Raw genomic sequence first — 14,239 nt, 5'->3', positions numbered from 1 at the left:
ATAATCTCACCCTGGCTAAATGATTCACCAGTTTTCAGATGCTGCTAGGCACCAGTGCACCAAAAAAACGGTCCCCCAAAAGACCTTAAACAAGAGCGAATGGGAGCAGATGCGATTTTACAACGTTGTTCTCACCATAGGCAAACATGAACATGGGACAAAGTATACAGTAAAGATAACAGCGGCTTTTAAGATTGCCGCGGAACACAACGAATCATCTTATTTCATCAGGGTTTTATGAATACAAAGGATTTTCCCACAGCATTTTAGCAATTGTTTGATTGGTAGAAAATTAAATGAAAGATGAAAGTCACTTTCGTTTTCTCTTCTACTGCACTGCGACACATTTTACAAAGTACAAATTAATGCAGGCAAATGACACAGGCCATGTCAGTTGTGAATTTTAATATATGCAGTGGGCCGTTAAACGATCGCAATTAGCCCCAGGGCTGTAGTTTGGACACCCATGATTTTACTTATTTTACCAAACAACCGATTGATTAAAGCGTCTAAGGAACAATAAGGTGCTTCAGTAAGGGGAGTAGAAGAAGCTCTTTGTCTGTAATTAAATTATAATGAGCAAAATTGTTTTACTACCACGACTTCGATTGGAATAATATTCCGATGAACTCCCAATGGCTCTGACTCTTATTAAATCTGTCTGCATTTCTATTCCCAGATGTGCCTTTGGAAATTTAACCAATTATCACAAAAGGTCATTATTGTATCTTTATTGTGCATTGTCTTTGCAAGAGTGGACGTGTGTGCGTGTGTGTGGGTGGGAGGGTGAGAGAGTTATTTCACATTTAATGTTTCATATTAATCGTTTCATGACATGGAATTCTATTTATATATTCTGGGGAGCTATGCGGGTCTGCATTCTCACACATTTTTCTGTTTTAATCTTGTGAAACCACAATTAATCTGTACACATTGTATTGTTTTGATGTTTTTAATATACTGTAAAGCGGTCATGTACTTCATGCACAATCACTTCAGAATAATAAAAAGCACGACACCTTCAGTGTATGCAAAGTGTCATCAAAGGTTGGGTAGTTTTATTATCTGATACAGTGGTTCACTTATTTTTGCCCAACCACCAACCCATTTCTATACTGCTTTGGGTTGGAGGTGAAATGAGACCTATCTCAGCTGACTTTGGGTGAGTGGGGAAACTTAACTAACAATGTCCGAAGATATAACCACTACACTCTGTTTATCGAACAGTACTGTAATAATTTGTTTGCAATATTCTGCAATGTTTTTAAAAGTGAATACAATTTGCAGTTAGCAAGACACACCAAGTCAATGCACATAATTTGTTTTGGCTGCATGGCCATATAAAACGATGCGGCGGGCCGGATCTGGCCCGCGAGTCTTGGGTTTGACACCAGTGCTTTAAGTTGTGCCTCACCCAAAAAAAAAAAAAATTTTTTATGGGTTTACATGCACGCGACCAAATTCCACAGCGTTGCTTTGTATTTGACATTCTTTAAAAATATGTCAAATATTCAGCTTCCCATACTTGGGACTAAAAATGAAAACCGTGATGGAGAAGAAAGTGTACTGTCGTGACCTTTCAATCTCGGGGCAGTCAGGTGCAAAGAGGAGGCGGAGCTTCAGTGCTCACCGCCTCATGTGTGCGGGCTGCCGGCTTGTGTGACAACAAATGGTCGCGGGATGCGCGAGTGCAATCCGGCTGTCCGATCGAGAGGACTTCTTCGCCTCCTCCTGCACCGTCCACGCACCCCCAACGTTCCATCGCTCCGGGATCAGAATGGAAGAGCCCTTGTGACAGCACCACGGACAGACCCACGCTGAGACCGAGCATGGCCGTGGACGGTAGGCGCGTTTTGTCTTGACGGAACCGGGTCAGCCCCAAGCCAATATCATACTTTTTCTTCTTTCACACGGAATGCAATGTTTACGCCAAAAGAAAAGTGAAAGCGCCAGACTAGTGAGAGGCTGTAATATTATTGCGAAATACAACAAATATGTATACACTAGAAAGTAAACGGGATAATTATAAGGCGGAGTTTCCTGTCATGTTTCACAAAATTTGCCTGAACTTTTTTTTATTTATAGATTATTCTGTTGGCTAATTGTATGGACAATTTTAAATAATTTAAATGATTTCCCATTCCCTCACCTGATTGGGTGGCATCCAGTATTGAGTAGAGAGATACAAAAAATGAGCTGGCTTTTATTTGTTCTCCATTCTTTTGTTTGGCTATAAATAGAGATCAAGCAGTGTAAACACATGCATGTGTTCTTCAGTATGAATGAGCTCATAGCAGTGAGGGCTTTCTTTTTTTTACACACACAAAATGTGAAATTTCATGTGAAATATCAATTTGAATTTATTTTCACAGAATGTCACTGATGAAATTGTGGTACATTAACCTGACTGGGTGCCAGCAATGTTGGTTCAGTTCATGCACAGTGATGTTCGGAATATTGTTATAGAGACAGACGCACACATTCAGTACTGTTGACCAATTCAGGGTGAAGTTTAACCCTGTCTGAAGTCAGGCTTCATTTTTCCATAACCCTGAACAGGATAAGCAATATAGATAAAGCATATTTCAAAAGCTATTGACATGGGCGCCTAAATTGAGCCACATGTACTATTTTGATAATTAGAAGACTTCCTATTAGCTAAAACAAAAAGTGTTCCATTTCTCCTTAAAAAAAAAAACAGGATCCAAATCATTTTATTATTATACTTGCTTGCAGTTACGGGAATTGCATGACAACCTGGAATCATTTGAAGACTTGTAGACCCTTGCAACAGCTACTCGTGTATTGCTCACACTAATGCTATGGAGTCTATTCTGAATTACATGAATCACCACCAAACAAAATGTCTCAAAAATTATGCGCGTTATATTGAAATGAAATACTGATATGGTGCTAGTGGAAGAGGATTTATTTGTTCTACCTGTCACAATACATCACTGTCATTGGGTATTGGTGGTGATATGTCTGATTAGTTCTCATAAAATCCACCAATATTACCTTCAGGTAAACAGATGGCAACACTTTTTTGCAGAGAAATTTCTACATCCACCAGACTCCTCATTCTTCTTCCACTTAGTGTTGTCAAGATACCAAAATTTTGACTCTCATTGAATATTTAACATTTGACATCTCAGTCACGGTCTATCGTAACATGAGTAACCATGCAGATGGATGAGTGATGGCAATGAAGTCAAATAGCACGGTGATTTCACCCCTATCATTTTTCTTGTATGTCAGCTTTTATTGCTTGTTCGACAGCCCACATTGTTTAGACATTTGTAGTTCTTAGCATTTAATTCATTGATGGAGGATTTTTCTGTGTGAGTTTAAAATGTCCTTCTGTCTTTGAATGCACCTCGTGTTTGGTGCAGATTGCGAGATTAGTGTTTAACTGCTGTTATGATCCTCTCCGTTTTATCAATGAATCACAGAGATTATTACAAAGATGGCACAAGTGATCCGAGTGATCTACTCGCTTTTACACCACGCACAGTAAATACAATGCAAGTGGCAGTTGGAGACGGAACCGGCTGGTCAGCCACTTGAAAAACATCCAATCAACTGTTAAATTGTCAGTAATGTCATTTCCCCAAATTTTTGTATTTGTTTAAATCACAAAAAGTTTGTGTTTTGTATTTTTGACCAATATTTGGTTAAAATGAAGACATTTTCATCACAATTGCAAAATGTAACAGTATCAGCGAATATTGATAGAACAAGGAACAACAAACAAGAACTGGAATCAGAGAAATAAAATAAAAAATACACAGTAGGGGCAGATTAAAATGACTAGACCATTTTAAACAGGTGCATTTTGAATTGTGATTTGAATTTCATGAAAGAGTCTCTCCCTAAGCGGCACATGTGTGGTAAAATGAAAATACTGGCAATAGAAAGACAAATAGTAATAGGGCTCCCACCATCGCCTGCGTTGATAAATGTGTGCATGGTCGCCTTCTTGCCTATGTATTTGAACAGCAAATATGCACACTCAGCTATTTTAATGGTGAAATCATTGACATTATTGGATTCCAAAAGAAAATCAACATAAAGCACAAACAAGATAAGTGAAATGGAAAATAATTTCTTTGTTTTATCCTGCACATGGGATGGGGGGGCAGGGAGGCTCCAGCCTGCCCTGAATGCATGTCCCTGGTATTGATTGCAACTTACCAATTTTTCACTCTTGACTAAGCTCACAGTCGCGGCCATTTCCGCATTGATTTTGGGGCTACCTTGTTTCAAGCCTTGATGGAGGCACAGTACGTGCTTCGTAAGCACTCTTTTGTTTGTCATGTTGTCGTCATGCTTGTGCTTGACTAGCTGAGTGGTGTTTGCTTCAGGCGACTTAACATGAGTGAGGCCGAATGAGAGCCTCTCTCAGCTCGGGGGTATTAATATTGGTGAGGAGTCTGATGATTGTTTTTCAGTGTGTCTCTCATCAACTGAAGGTTCATTAGTAATACAGATGGCACACAAATTCAAGTATGGGCACTTAGTCGAACACGGGCTATGTTTTAATTAATCCATAGTTTACTTATGCATCATTGATTGAATGCTCTGGGCATCAATGAAACATTGTGTTCTATTTAACGAATGGGGGTTAGTTTAAAAATGTTGCAAAATGTTTTTCACACGTGGCTGACCTTCACAGTTTTGACATGTAATGTGTAATGTATATTTACAAAATTGGTGTCTCAGTTTTCTCAGTGATACGCAATGGAATATTATATTCTGTTATGCATAGATAACTAATTTCTATTTGTTAAATGGGGCTTATACATATCATACGTATAGGGATGAATTTACACTTTACATGAGCCTTGCCTATAAATTAATGAGACATTACTGCCTGCCGCACATCAAGTCCCTTTATGGTTGCTTCATAGCTATACTCCACAAATTGTGTAATTCATCATGTCTTTTTTTCTTAATCGCTCAGGATAACTGGCATGCCTTCCCATAAAAGTATGCACAATGCCACCGGACATATGGTGGTCAAAGCCTAATGTGCGCATTGTACTTGACCTTTTGTTTCAGAGGAGGGCTCCATCGCTCATTTCCAGCAGGATTATACTATACATGTGTAAACGTGTACTTGTGTTGTGTCTTCACTCACACTATGTGGGCCTAGCCAAGCTCAGCATGCGAGCTTTTCAGGATCTCTACTATTCCTTCCAATGCATCTTGGCTTGCTTCCATACATATGTAAGACGTGCACGCACACACACACACACACACACACACACACACACACACGCACACATTTACATCGGCCTGACAGGCCAGCATGGGGCCAAGCACACAGCTTGATCGAAGCACAAATTAACCCCCCCCCAACACGCCCACCAAGCCTCCGTGTCAATGAGACTAAACCACACACTGTCTATAAGAAGTGGATATTAACTTGTCACCGTGACAACATCTGCAGCTTGTCATGCTTGAAGCTTGGCATTTTGAACAACCACGTGTTTATGTGTCATTAATGCCTATTTCTGGCTTGTAACGTGATAGGGTTAATGCATTTTTTTATTGCATAGATGATGTTTAACCTTCAGGACTAAAGGTGATAAATGTCCTTTTCATGTTTATTTAGGACAGTAGTCAACTCATTAGTACATTTTCCACTTAAAGTCCCACTAGGGAACCTTTCAGTTCAAAAGCGATCGTATCCCCTCTTCATCGACAACAACTCTCGAGACAGTGGCAATAGAAAGGACCAACTGGTGAAACTGAGAATTTTGTCAAAATAATGAGAAACCCCCCCCAATAAATTTGACATTTAAAACTGCTATGGAATGTAAACTTGGAGTACGACAGTACAATTTTGTAAGATTTTCTGAATCTATTTATAGGTTTCACAAAAAATTAATCCATGACTTAAACTGGGAAAAGTTCTAAAATCTGGTCTCAGTTGTTATGGACCCAAATGTTCATTATAACGAAAATGGGAAAAAAAAGAACGCTGAGAGTGCAGCTTTAGGATGCCTGCCATATAATATTTTGGATGACTCTGCAATAACCGGCTTCGATTTTACTCTACCCTGGGCTACATCGCAGAGTTGGATTCTGGTAAAGGAAGGTTGAAAAACTCTTGGTCATGTAGTTGTGTGCATTGCGGCCTGTGTGTGTTTGTGTGAACATGCAGATGAAGTAGAAGGGCAGCCAGCCAGCACCCCAAGTGGGTGGGAGGATGGGGGTAGGCGTTGTTGCGGGCCTGTTAATTCAACAAACAAATGCACCCTTTGTCACTTTCCCGCCTTGCGTTCCAGCCCCATTTGCGAACAACGTCCATTTGGCCGATCCAGCTCTGACAGCAAACCACCTTTTGGTCTCTGTCGTCAATCGTAATATGGTGAAAATCTTTTACTTTACGTTACGAAAATAGACAAACCAAATACTTACCATGGAGGTTTTTTTAACGTTTTAAAAAACCCCGAAAAGTAATACTTTAACTAAAACCAAATTAAAACTGAACTTTTTTGAAAAAACTAAAATAAACTAACAAAGCCACCCTAAAAAAAATAATATAAAAAATAAAATAAAACTCAGAATGAAATAAAAACAGACTATAATTAAAATTCCTAAATTCTCTTTATATTTACACTGCAAGCGGCTCACTTGCAGGGTCTCGTGCATATTTTCTAAAGAGCGTGCGAGCTACTGACCAAACCTCCGCATCCTCGCAGCACGCGGTATGTCACTCTGTATAACGTTCGGAGATAGAAAAAACTCTTGAAGCCACACATGCACGCACTTGAATTCCGATTGGCACAGATGGCCCACCTGGCTTGATCCGGTGGTCTGGCCAGAGGAGGATAAAGATGCTGCAAACAAAATGATTGACCTAAAAAATGTTTGAATGGTGTAAACTTGTGTAGCGTTCCCCGATGAGGGTCGTTAAAGGGCAGCCTACTATATATTCTGTATTATTTTACAAGCATTTGTTTTAAGTGACCCCACTCGTATACGGTATTCTGATTAATATAAGTTTTGTAGCGTAAGAATCAATTTTCATCCACCTCCCGGGGTCACCATGGTGAGCAATCCAGATAGCGTAGCACTTTGGACATTCAATCGATGTACGTCCATCCATCCGCTGTGACAAAAACCTTTAAATTCTTTTTGACTCTACTAATGTCATCAGTACTGTGTGATTTTAAAAAGTGCAAAATTCGGAGTGTTATTTTTCATTCATTCATGGTATTTCCATTCATTTTACTGAGCAACCATGATTTAAGATACCAGTGTTTTAAATTGTGAGAGTGGTTATGGAACGACATCCATATTTCTCTTCATTATTATCAAGCACTGCTGTATCTCCATAAAAAAATACCTCATAATGGAAGGACTACATTTATTAATAGTGTCTCGGACCTGTGCCACGATAGATGAATAAATCAATCAGCAGATAAATATCTACATGCTTAGGCCTTCCAGGGAATGATGAGGTGGAGGAGAGCAGCATTCAATAAAAATCAGCAGCGGATTAGCACCAGTGCACACGCTGAATTTTGGATTCCCGTGGTCACGCTTCAACAGTCTCATCCAGTCTGACCTCGCCGCTAACCTTGGCATCCTCCAATATTTCCTCAAGTGACAAGGCCTCACTACTCGTATCCAGGGTCTGCATCTACGGCTCCGCCAATTCACACCCGTTCCCCCCGGCTCCTTCTTTCTAAATTAGAGTGCTCGTAGGTCCGTATCCAATTTCTCCCCTTTAATTGGGGAGACAGGAGAAAGTCTGAATAGGTGTCGGTACGATGGTAAATGAATACGATAGTAAAAAAAAAAGATGCCATAATTTCGAAGGGATTACTAATTAGGTTACATCATGTGAGGATTCTAATCTTAAAGAACTACACCGATGACTCTGACTTTACAGACACACACAAAAGATGAGTGACTCGGAAGCTGCAGTAATTGTATTTTTATTCACAGAAAATAAAGGCTGTGATTTTTTTCGTCTGTCTACACTTATTGCTCTACCGTTTGTGTTCAAATAGCTTTCATTCTGAAGGGTTTTGACAAGATGCTCTTCATTAAAACATCTATGGCATTTTGCATTATGTCTGACTTTATTAAGGCAAAGCTATGCGGTTAAATAAGCACGTGTAATTCTCATTGTTTTAGATTGAAATGTAAATTGAAATGGCTTTTCTAAGGAATATGTCACTTCACACTTTACCTCATTCGTTACAGACAGGAGTCGAACGTTGCGAACGTCTACGTGCGATTACTTCTGGCATGGCACAATCTGCAAAGCAATAAACGAAACGTTTTGTCTGAGGAGACAAAATAAACAATAAAAACTGAAACTTCTTAAGTTTCACTTGTTGCAGGGGTTGTCTGGAACATAACCCTGGCAGTGGACTGTATTGGAGATCATCAAAATGGAAACTTCAGTCTTACTTAAGCCTACAAGAAACCCACACTAATGAGGCTTAGGTTTTAAGGATTGATAAACAAACGCCTCTCATTTTGACTCAGTTTACCTCTTTTTAATGAGTTTCATCTCTTCCACCTCACAGTCACCCATCTGTCCTGAGAGCATGAAAGCCCCAAACACAATATGTCCTCAGCCTCATCGTTGGCCAGATGACTTTCAGCCTACAAGTTTCAAGGAGAGCAGTCGGCATCCGCCATTTGCAATCTTTCCATTAGAGTCTGCTAATCAAACAGTCTAATTAAGTGTGGCCTTGTGTGATAGGGTGCGCTTGCAGCTTCCCACTCTTTGTTAATAGGTTGGCCTTCTCCTCCCACTAAGTGCTGGGGGTCACTGCAGTCTGTGCTGCAGATTGCCCATTAAACCAAATGGCTATTGGCCTCAGCTTCAGTTCTCATGACTCAGGGAGCGCAAGTCACATTCATGCACTTGAAAAGCAATCGCAATTGCCTCTCGCAAGCTCAACAACTTGATATGTGTTGGTGGATGGGTGTGTGAGGGACTTAAGAACTATCTTTCAAACTGCCTACTGCTAACCTTTTTCAAGTTGCTTCCTTCCGCTGTGAGTGTGGCAGTGATGAATAGCGGAAATACTGCTTTGACTGTCCCTGTGCCGCTCAAATGGACCCTCAATTGTGTCAACAGACTATCAAAAATGTCTGTGCCAGCTTTGCATTTGAGGATGGGAGAGTGTGTTGTTTCAATGCCCATCAAAAGTGACTTTCTTTAATCTACAGAACTAATTGCTCTCTCTCTCTCTTTCTCTCTTCATCCTAAAGATGGAGACTAAGTCGGATTTTTCAAATAATAACAAATGCAGTTAGCTATCAAAACTTTTCAAATAATTTACCATTGATTAATTGCTAGATGCAATTTTATTTTGCATCAACAACTAGGTCAGTCAATTTGTTTCAGAGTCCATGTTGCAAATGCCTTATTTTGATTAAATACAAAAGCTAATCACTGCTTTCATAAAAGGGGCTGAAATCAGAGGATTCGATTGGTCTGCTTTCTTCTTTCTTCTTCTCTTTCTTAGTTGGTACATTCCGCCACCTACTGTACATATACTGTCAATACAGTCTACTCAAGCACACTTGTTATATACTAGTATGTATAACAACACACGAGACACGCGGGGTGTTTTTCAGTCAGTGACAGACTGAGAATTTATTTCCGTCAGTGCTGTCTGTCATTTTTAAAGTTTGCCATCAAGCGACCATGGTCGACAAAATCTTCCCTCCTCATCCGTGCGCAACTACTCAAAAGAAAGCAAGAAAAAGTTTATTGGAGGTAATTAACTTCAACGAGGCCACTCTTTTAGTCCATTCTGCAAGCAGCCAATCATATTTTGCAGTGCTTATAAATCCCCTCAAAAAAAAAAAAAGAACTCATTACCAATTACAGATGGTATTAGCGGTTATTGAAACCGTGACTTTTGAAAACCACGGTTAATCCTGAAAGCGGTTATCAGCCCGTGCCTATTGAGTTCCCGTTGTTGGATTTTGCTCGAAATGACAGCTGTTAAAGCCACTGCATGACCAAAATGTTGTTGCGAGAGGTAGCCGAGGTCACAGAGCTGTCAGTCAGAGTTACAGGGGACGCTGTCAACGTTACGTTCTCGCTCCACATTTCAGGTCACTGGTGCTTTGAAGGAGAACACATACGGATCCATAAATGCTCACACACATGCACAAAGTATAAGTCAATTTTATTAATGCATTCACACTGCAGGGATTCCTGTAGCAAAGAGACTGATTTTTGAGTTTGGATAAAAGTGACCCTAATTGCATATATTGGATGAGGGATGAGTTGTGAAACATTTAGATGGATATATAGAATAAAATAAAAAACAAGGAAATGGAATACGATAGAGATTAATGTTTGACTTTATTTGAAGAGGTTCATTTTTCACTTTATTTGAAGTTCAAATGAAATGTAAGTCCTGGGAGTCCCCGGGCTTAGCAGCATCTCTCTTAGAAAGTTAACTGAAAATTTAAATGAATAGTAGCCTGAGGTTTACGCAATCTTAAGATGATCTCATCAGCCCTCCCTAAAAAAAGCAGAAGCTGATATCACAATGACAAATATTGACTCAGATAATCATATGTATTGTCAATAATAGTCTTTCCCTATTTTTTATGACAGTCCGTTGAGACATGTCTTTATGCGAAACTGCTCCGTGTCACATAAAAAGTTTAAGAGCACTGTTCTGTGCTGAAAAATATTATTGGTAACGATGACATGGGCAAATCATCTTCAATCCAATCAGAGTTCGGGTTAACATTTTAATCGGTTTCACTGTATTCACTGACACTAAAACTATTGATCCGATTAGGACTTGTGTGTTCCTGCGTCACACTTCAGGCGGAACAAATAATTCTGACATGCGTAGATTGACGAAATAAAACATAAAATAGAATAAAACACTGCGGTGTGAAAACACTCAACACTCACTTGACTACAATGCAAATAGAAAATCACTTGGGGGATCTATAAATTCATCTAAATTCATTTTTATTTTTCAATATTCACTTTTAATTAAGTGATGTTTGCCAGGTGTTTTCATTGAAATGTATTGCGACCAAATTCACGCAAAGACTTAATTAGACGATAGCTGATCTCCTCGAGATATTTCACTCGTGTGTGTGTGTGTTTGTGTGTGTGTGTACGTGAAGTACAGACGTGGAGAACAGACGTTCCCTCTGGATCGTTTGGCCTTGAAAAAGAAGCTCCTTTCAGCACTTTGCATCTATTGATGTGTGTACTCGTCTACGAGTGTGCAGAAATACTTCAATCCAGGTTGAATTGTTTTATCTATTCCTTCTTAAACTGTCCATTTTTTTTTTTTTCTCAAGCTGTCTCTTTTATAACCTGACATATGGGACTTCAGGCCGTGTGAGTGGGCGAGGTGGTGCTTGTCTATCTGATTGAACTGGCTAGATAAGGAGGCAAAGCTGGTGTTCGGCTATGGCAATTAAGAAGTTCTAAGACACAGAACGTCTTGGTAGTTCAATACTTCTCCTACTACCCTTCATTCACATTAGTTATCAAGCATTTACAGTCTTGTCATGTTACGGTGCGATAATCCTGATCTCTAAGTCAATAATAATGATGTTGTGGTATCTAAAAATGAAACCACCAAAGCATTGGTGCAGCAAAGGAAATAAAAAGTAATTCACACTCACTAATGTGATTCGATCACCCAACCTTAACTGTGTCCATTGACATGCTTTGGGTTGCATGTTGAATTGCGTGATTTTGCATGGTGTGGCTCAGTGGTCGAGTTGTCATCTACCAATCCTGAGGTTGAGGGTTCAATTCCTAAACATTACCACTAGGTGTGATTCAATCTTCAAACACTCTTAATGGAAATTGTAACATAAGGTGGCAAGGAAGCCGAAACTGGATCATGACATGGTGTGTAAAACATTCTTGAACAATATTTTTCCCTTTGTCCACTCACCTGTCTCAGCAGTCGTGCACTAACTTCCGCATCACTTCCCCTTTTCTTCTTTCGGTCCGTCTCAAGCATCACCGACCAACAAAGCTGGTGTTTCTCATCAAAGTTTGACTTGTATGAATCAAATGGATGTTTGCCCGTTTGATTGGGCCAGTCCACCTCAACTTCAGACATTTTCCTTTTCTCCCTGTTAGGTAAGCAACTGTAAAGAAATTTGTTTTTGAAGTACTTTAATTATAATTGATGAGTGTATGGCATTTACGGGTTAAATATGAATCAAAGTTCTTGCTGTATAACACCCTTTTATGCAAAGCTATATTAAGGTGCAATTGCAATTAATATTCCTTCCCACTCTCTCTGTGTGGATGCTGGTAAGGCGCTGAGCAGTTCATCAACAAACTCTCATTTATTCCCGTCTTTGTTTGCAAACCACTCTATGATCAATAGCCACTGTGTTTGTGTGAGCGTGTGTGTGCGTTGATACATTTAGCCGTATTGACTGGCAGCTGTTTCAGCCACGCTACATCACTTTTTTCTCATTTGTCACGAGGTCTGTGACACGTACGCATCAATGGCGTGGTGGGCATCGGCTAAGGACGCTCAATATTTTATCGATCGGTGCGCCCCACTGTATGCCATTCACTCAGCAAGCCACAGCATCAGCGCTCCCCATTGATTTATAGTAGGCCACATGTGACAAACCCTTTGGAAGAGAAGTCCATGGAAACAGTCACTTCTTTCTAGCAAGTTTAAGCTCCACCCATAACGATCAACTGCTTTGGACACTAAATGACATGATTGTCTAAATTGTTGGTTTCTCAATGTTCACCCAATTGAGTGTGTTGGATACCTGGCAAGCTCTAGCTGAAGGTAAGTCATGTAAATTGTGGGTTTCTCAATGTTCACTAAACTGAGGGTGTTGGATACCTGGCAAGCTATAGCTGAAGGTATTTGTGCTCTAACTTGTCATGTTTTGGAAAAATAGTTGAGATCTTGATGACTGAATTGATGTGTGAATAATTGTGACTGCGGTAAATGCTGTCTAGATTAAATGTTTTTGCTAAACAGCAGTTTATTCACAAAGAGAGTGGTACAATTTGGGGATCAGCAGATCAGTTTGGACTACACTTCAATTTATTCCCACACATGATATATTTTTTCCAAAATGTAATGTGCCATTGTCATAAGTTTCAAACTGGAAAATAAGAAACTTGTTTTATTATACATCAATATTGTACATCAGAACTACTCAACCAACTGTACTACATTACCCTGACCTACACAATGTTGCTGAGATTTTGCTTCAAACTTTCTTTGTTATTGAATTATTCAGGTTGTTTAATTACTCTTTGCAGCTCAAGGGCAGACCACCAGTTATTTGCATTGTAATGCTCACGACTCCAAAAATAATAATAAATTATTATTTAGCGTTGTAGGCATATATATATATATATATATATATATATATATATATATATATATATATATATATATATAAAGGGTTTGGTGTTTTTCAGACCCTAGCTCAACCGGAAAGTATTTGGTATTCTGATGCTGAATTCTCTCAGGGTGTGGTTGTCCATAAGAATCATAACAGAAAAGCTGAATCCACCTGAGCGCTCAACCCTGCAGTACATTCTGAGCCACAATTGCCTGCAGTGTAAATCCAGAATCCATCTACTGTCCACACACTTGCTTCATTCAGACCCTGTGGTCGGAACCAACGCAGAAAAGAATTATCCAGATGTGTGGCTATCGGAGTCTCCATGCTGTCTTTGTGAGTCATATTCACATATGCATGAGCCTGCCAGCTTTGCCTAACACGCGCTTTCATACACAGATTTAGTTGGCCTGTGTCCTGATGAGAGTTGGTGTGTTGTTATCTTCTATCGGCCTGCATTGTGTATGCCCATACATGCCTAGCCAAGTGATAGTGATAGCTTGTGAAAAGTAAACCTCAGACCCAGCCTCCGCAACATTGTGTCATGTCAGAGTGGATAATGGACTGCAATGCATCATGGGTAAAAGCCCGGCTTCTGGGTTTTATATTTATCCCGAAGCACGTTCTTGAAATTGAGTAATTTCATGGCTCATTCCTGGGCTTTTTGCCAGGTATTGAAGAGGAGAGGCATCACAGATAACCCTCGGCTAGACCTCCGACATATTAAAGCTCAAACACATGCTAATCATTTGCAGACGTACCACCGACTTGTTGGTAGTTGACACGATTTCTCTGCTTTAACATGTTCTGCGGGCATGAAATCACCTTGTGATGAAGTTTCGCCCACTTTTCCATCACAGTTGAATGAGGA

The 14,239-nt window shown here is 39.8% G+C and overlaps 1 protein-coding gene across 1 annotated transcript in view; it reads left to right on the top strand.

Annotated features, from left to right (window-relative positions):
• The first annotated feature begins 1,619 nt into the window (after positions 1–1,619).
• Positions 1,620–14,239, top strand: part of samd10b (sterile alpha motif domain containing 10b) — a 31,305-nt gene continuing 18,685 nt past the window's right edge. Inside the window, exon 1 of the mRNA XM_037243759.1 lies at positions 1,620–1,842. Within this exon, the coding sequence (XP_037099654.1) occupies positions 1,830–1,842 (13 nt within the window). The 5' untranslated portion in view covers positions 1,620–1,829. The remainder of the gene's footprint in view (positions 1,843–14,239) is intronic.

This window comes from Syngnathus acus, chromosome 2 (genome assembly GCF_901709675.1).
Source record: "Syngnathus acus chromosome 2, fSynAcu1.2, whole genome shotgun sequence".
NCBI classification, from domain to species: Eukaryota; Metazoa; Chordata; class Actinopteri; order Syngnathiformes; family Syngnathidae; genus Syngnathus; species Syngnathus acus.
Note: the sequence above shows the minus strand (reverse complement) of the source record. Positions and strands in the feature narration are given on the sequence as shown.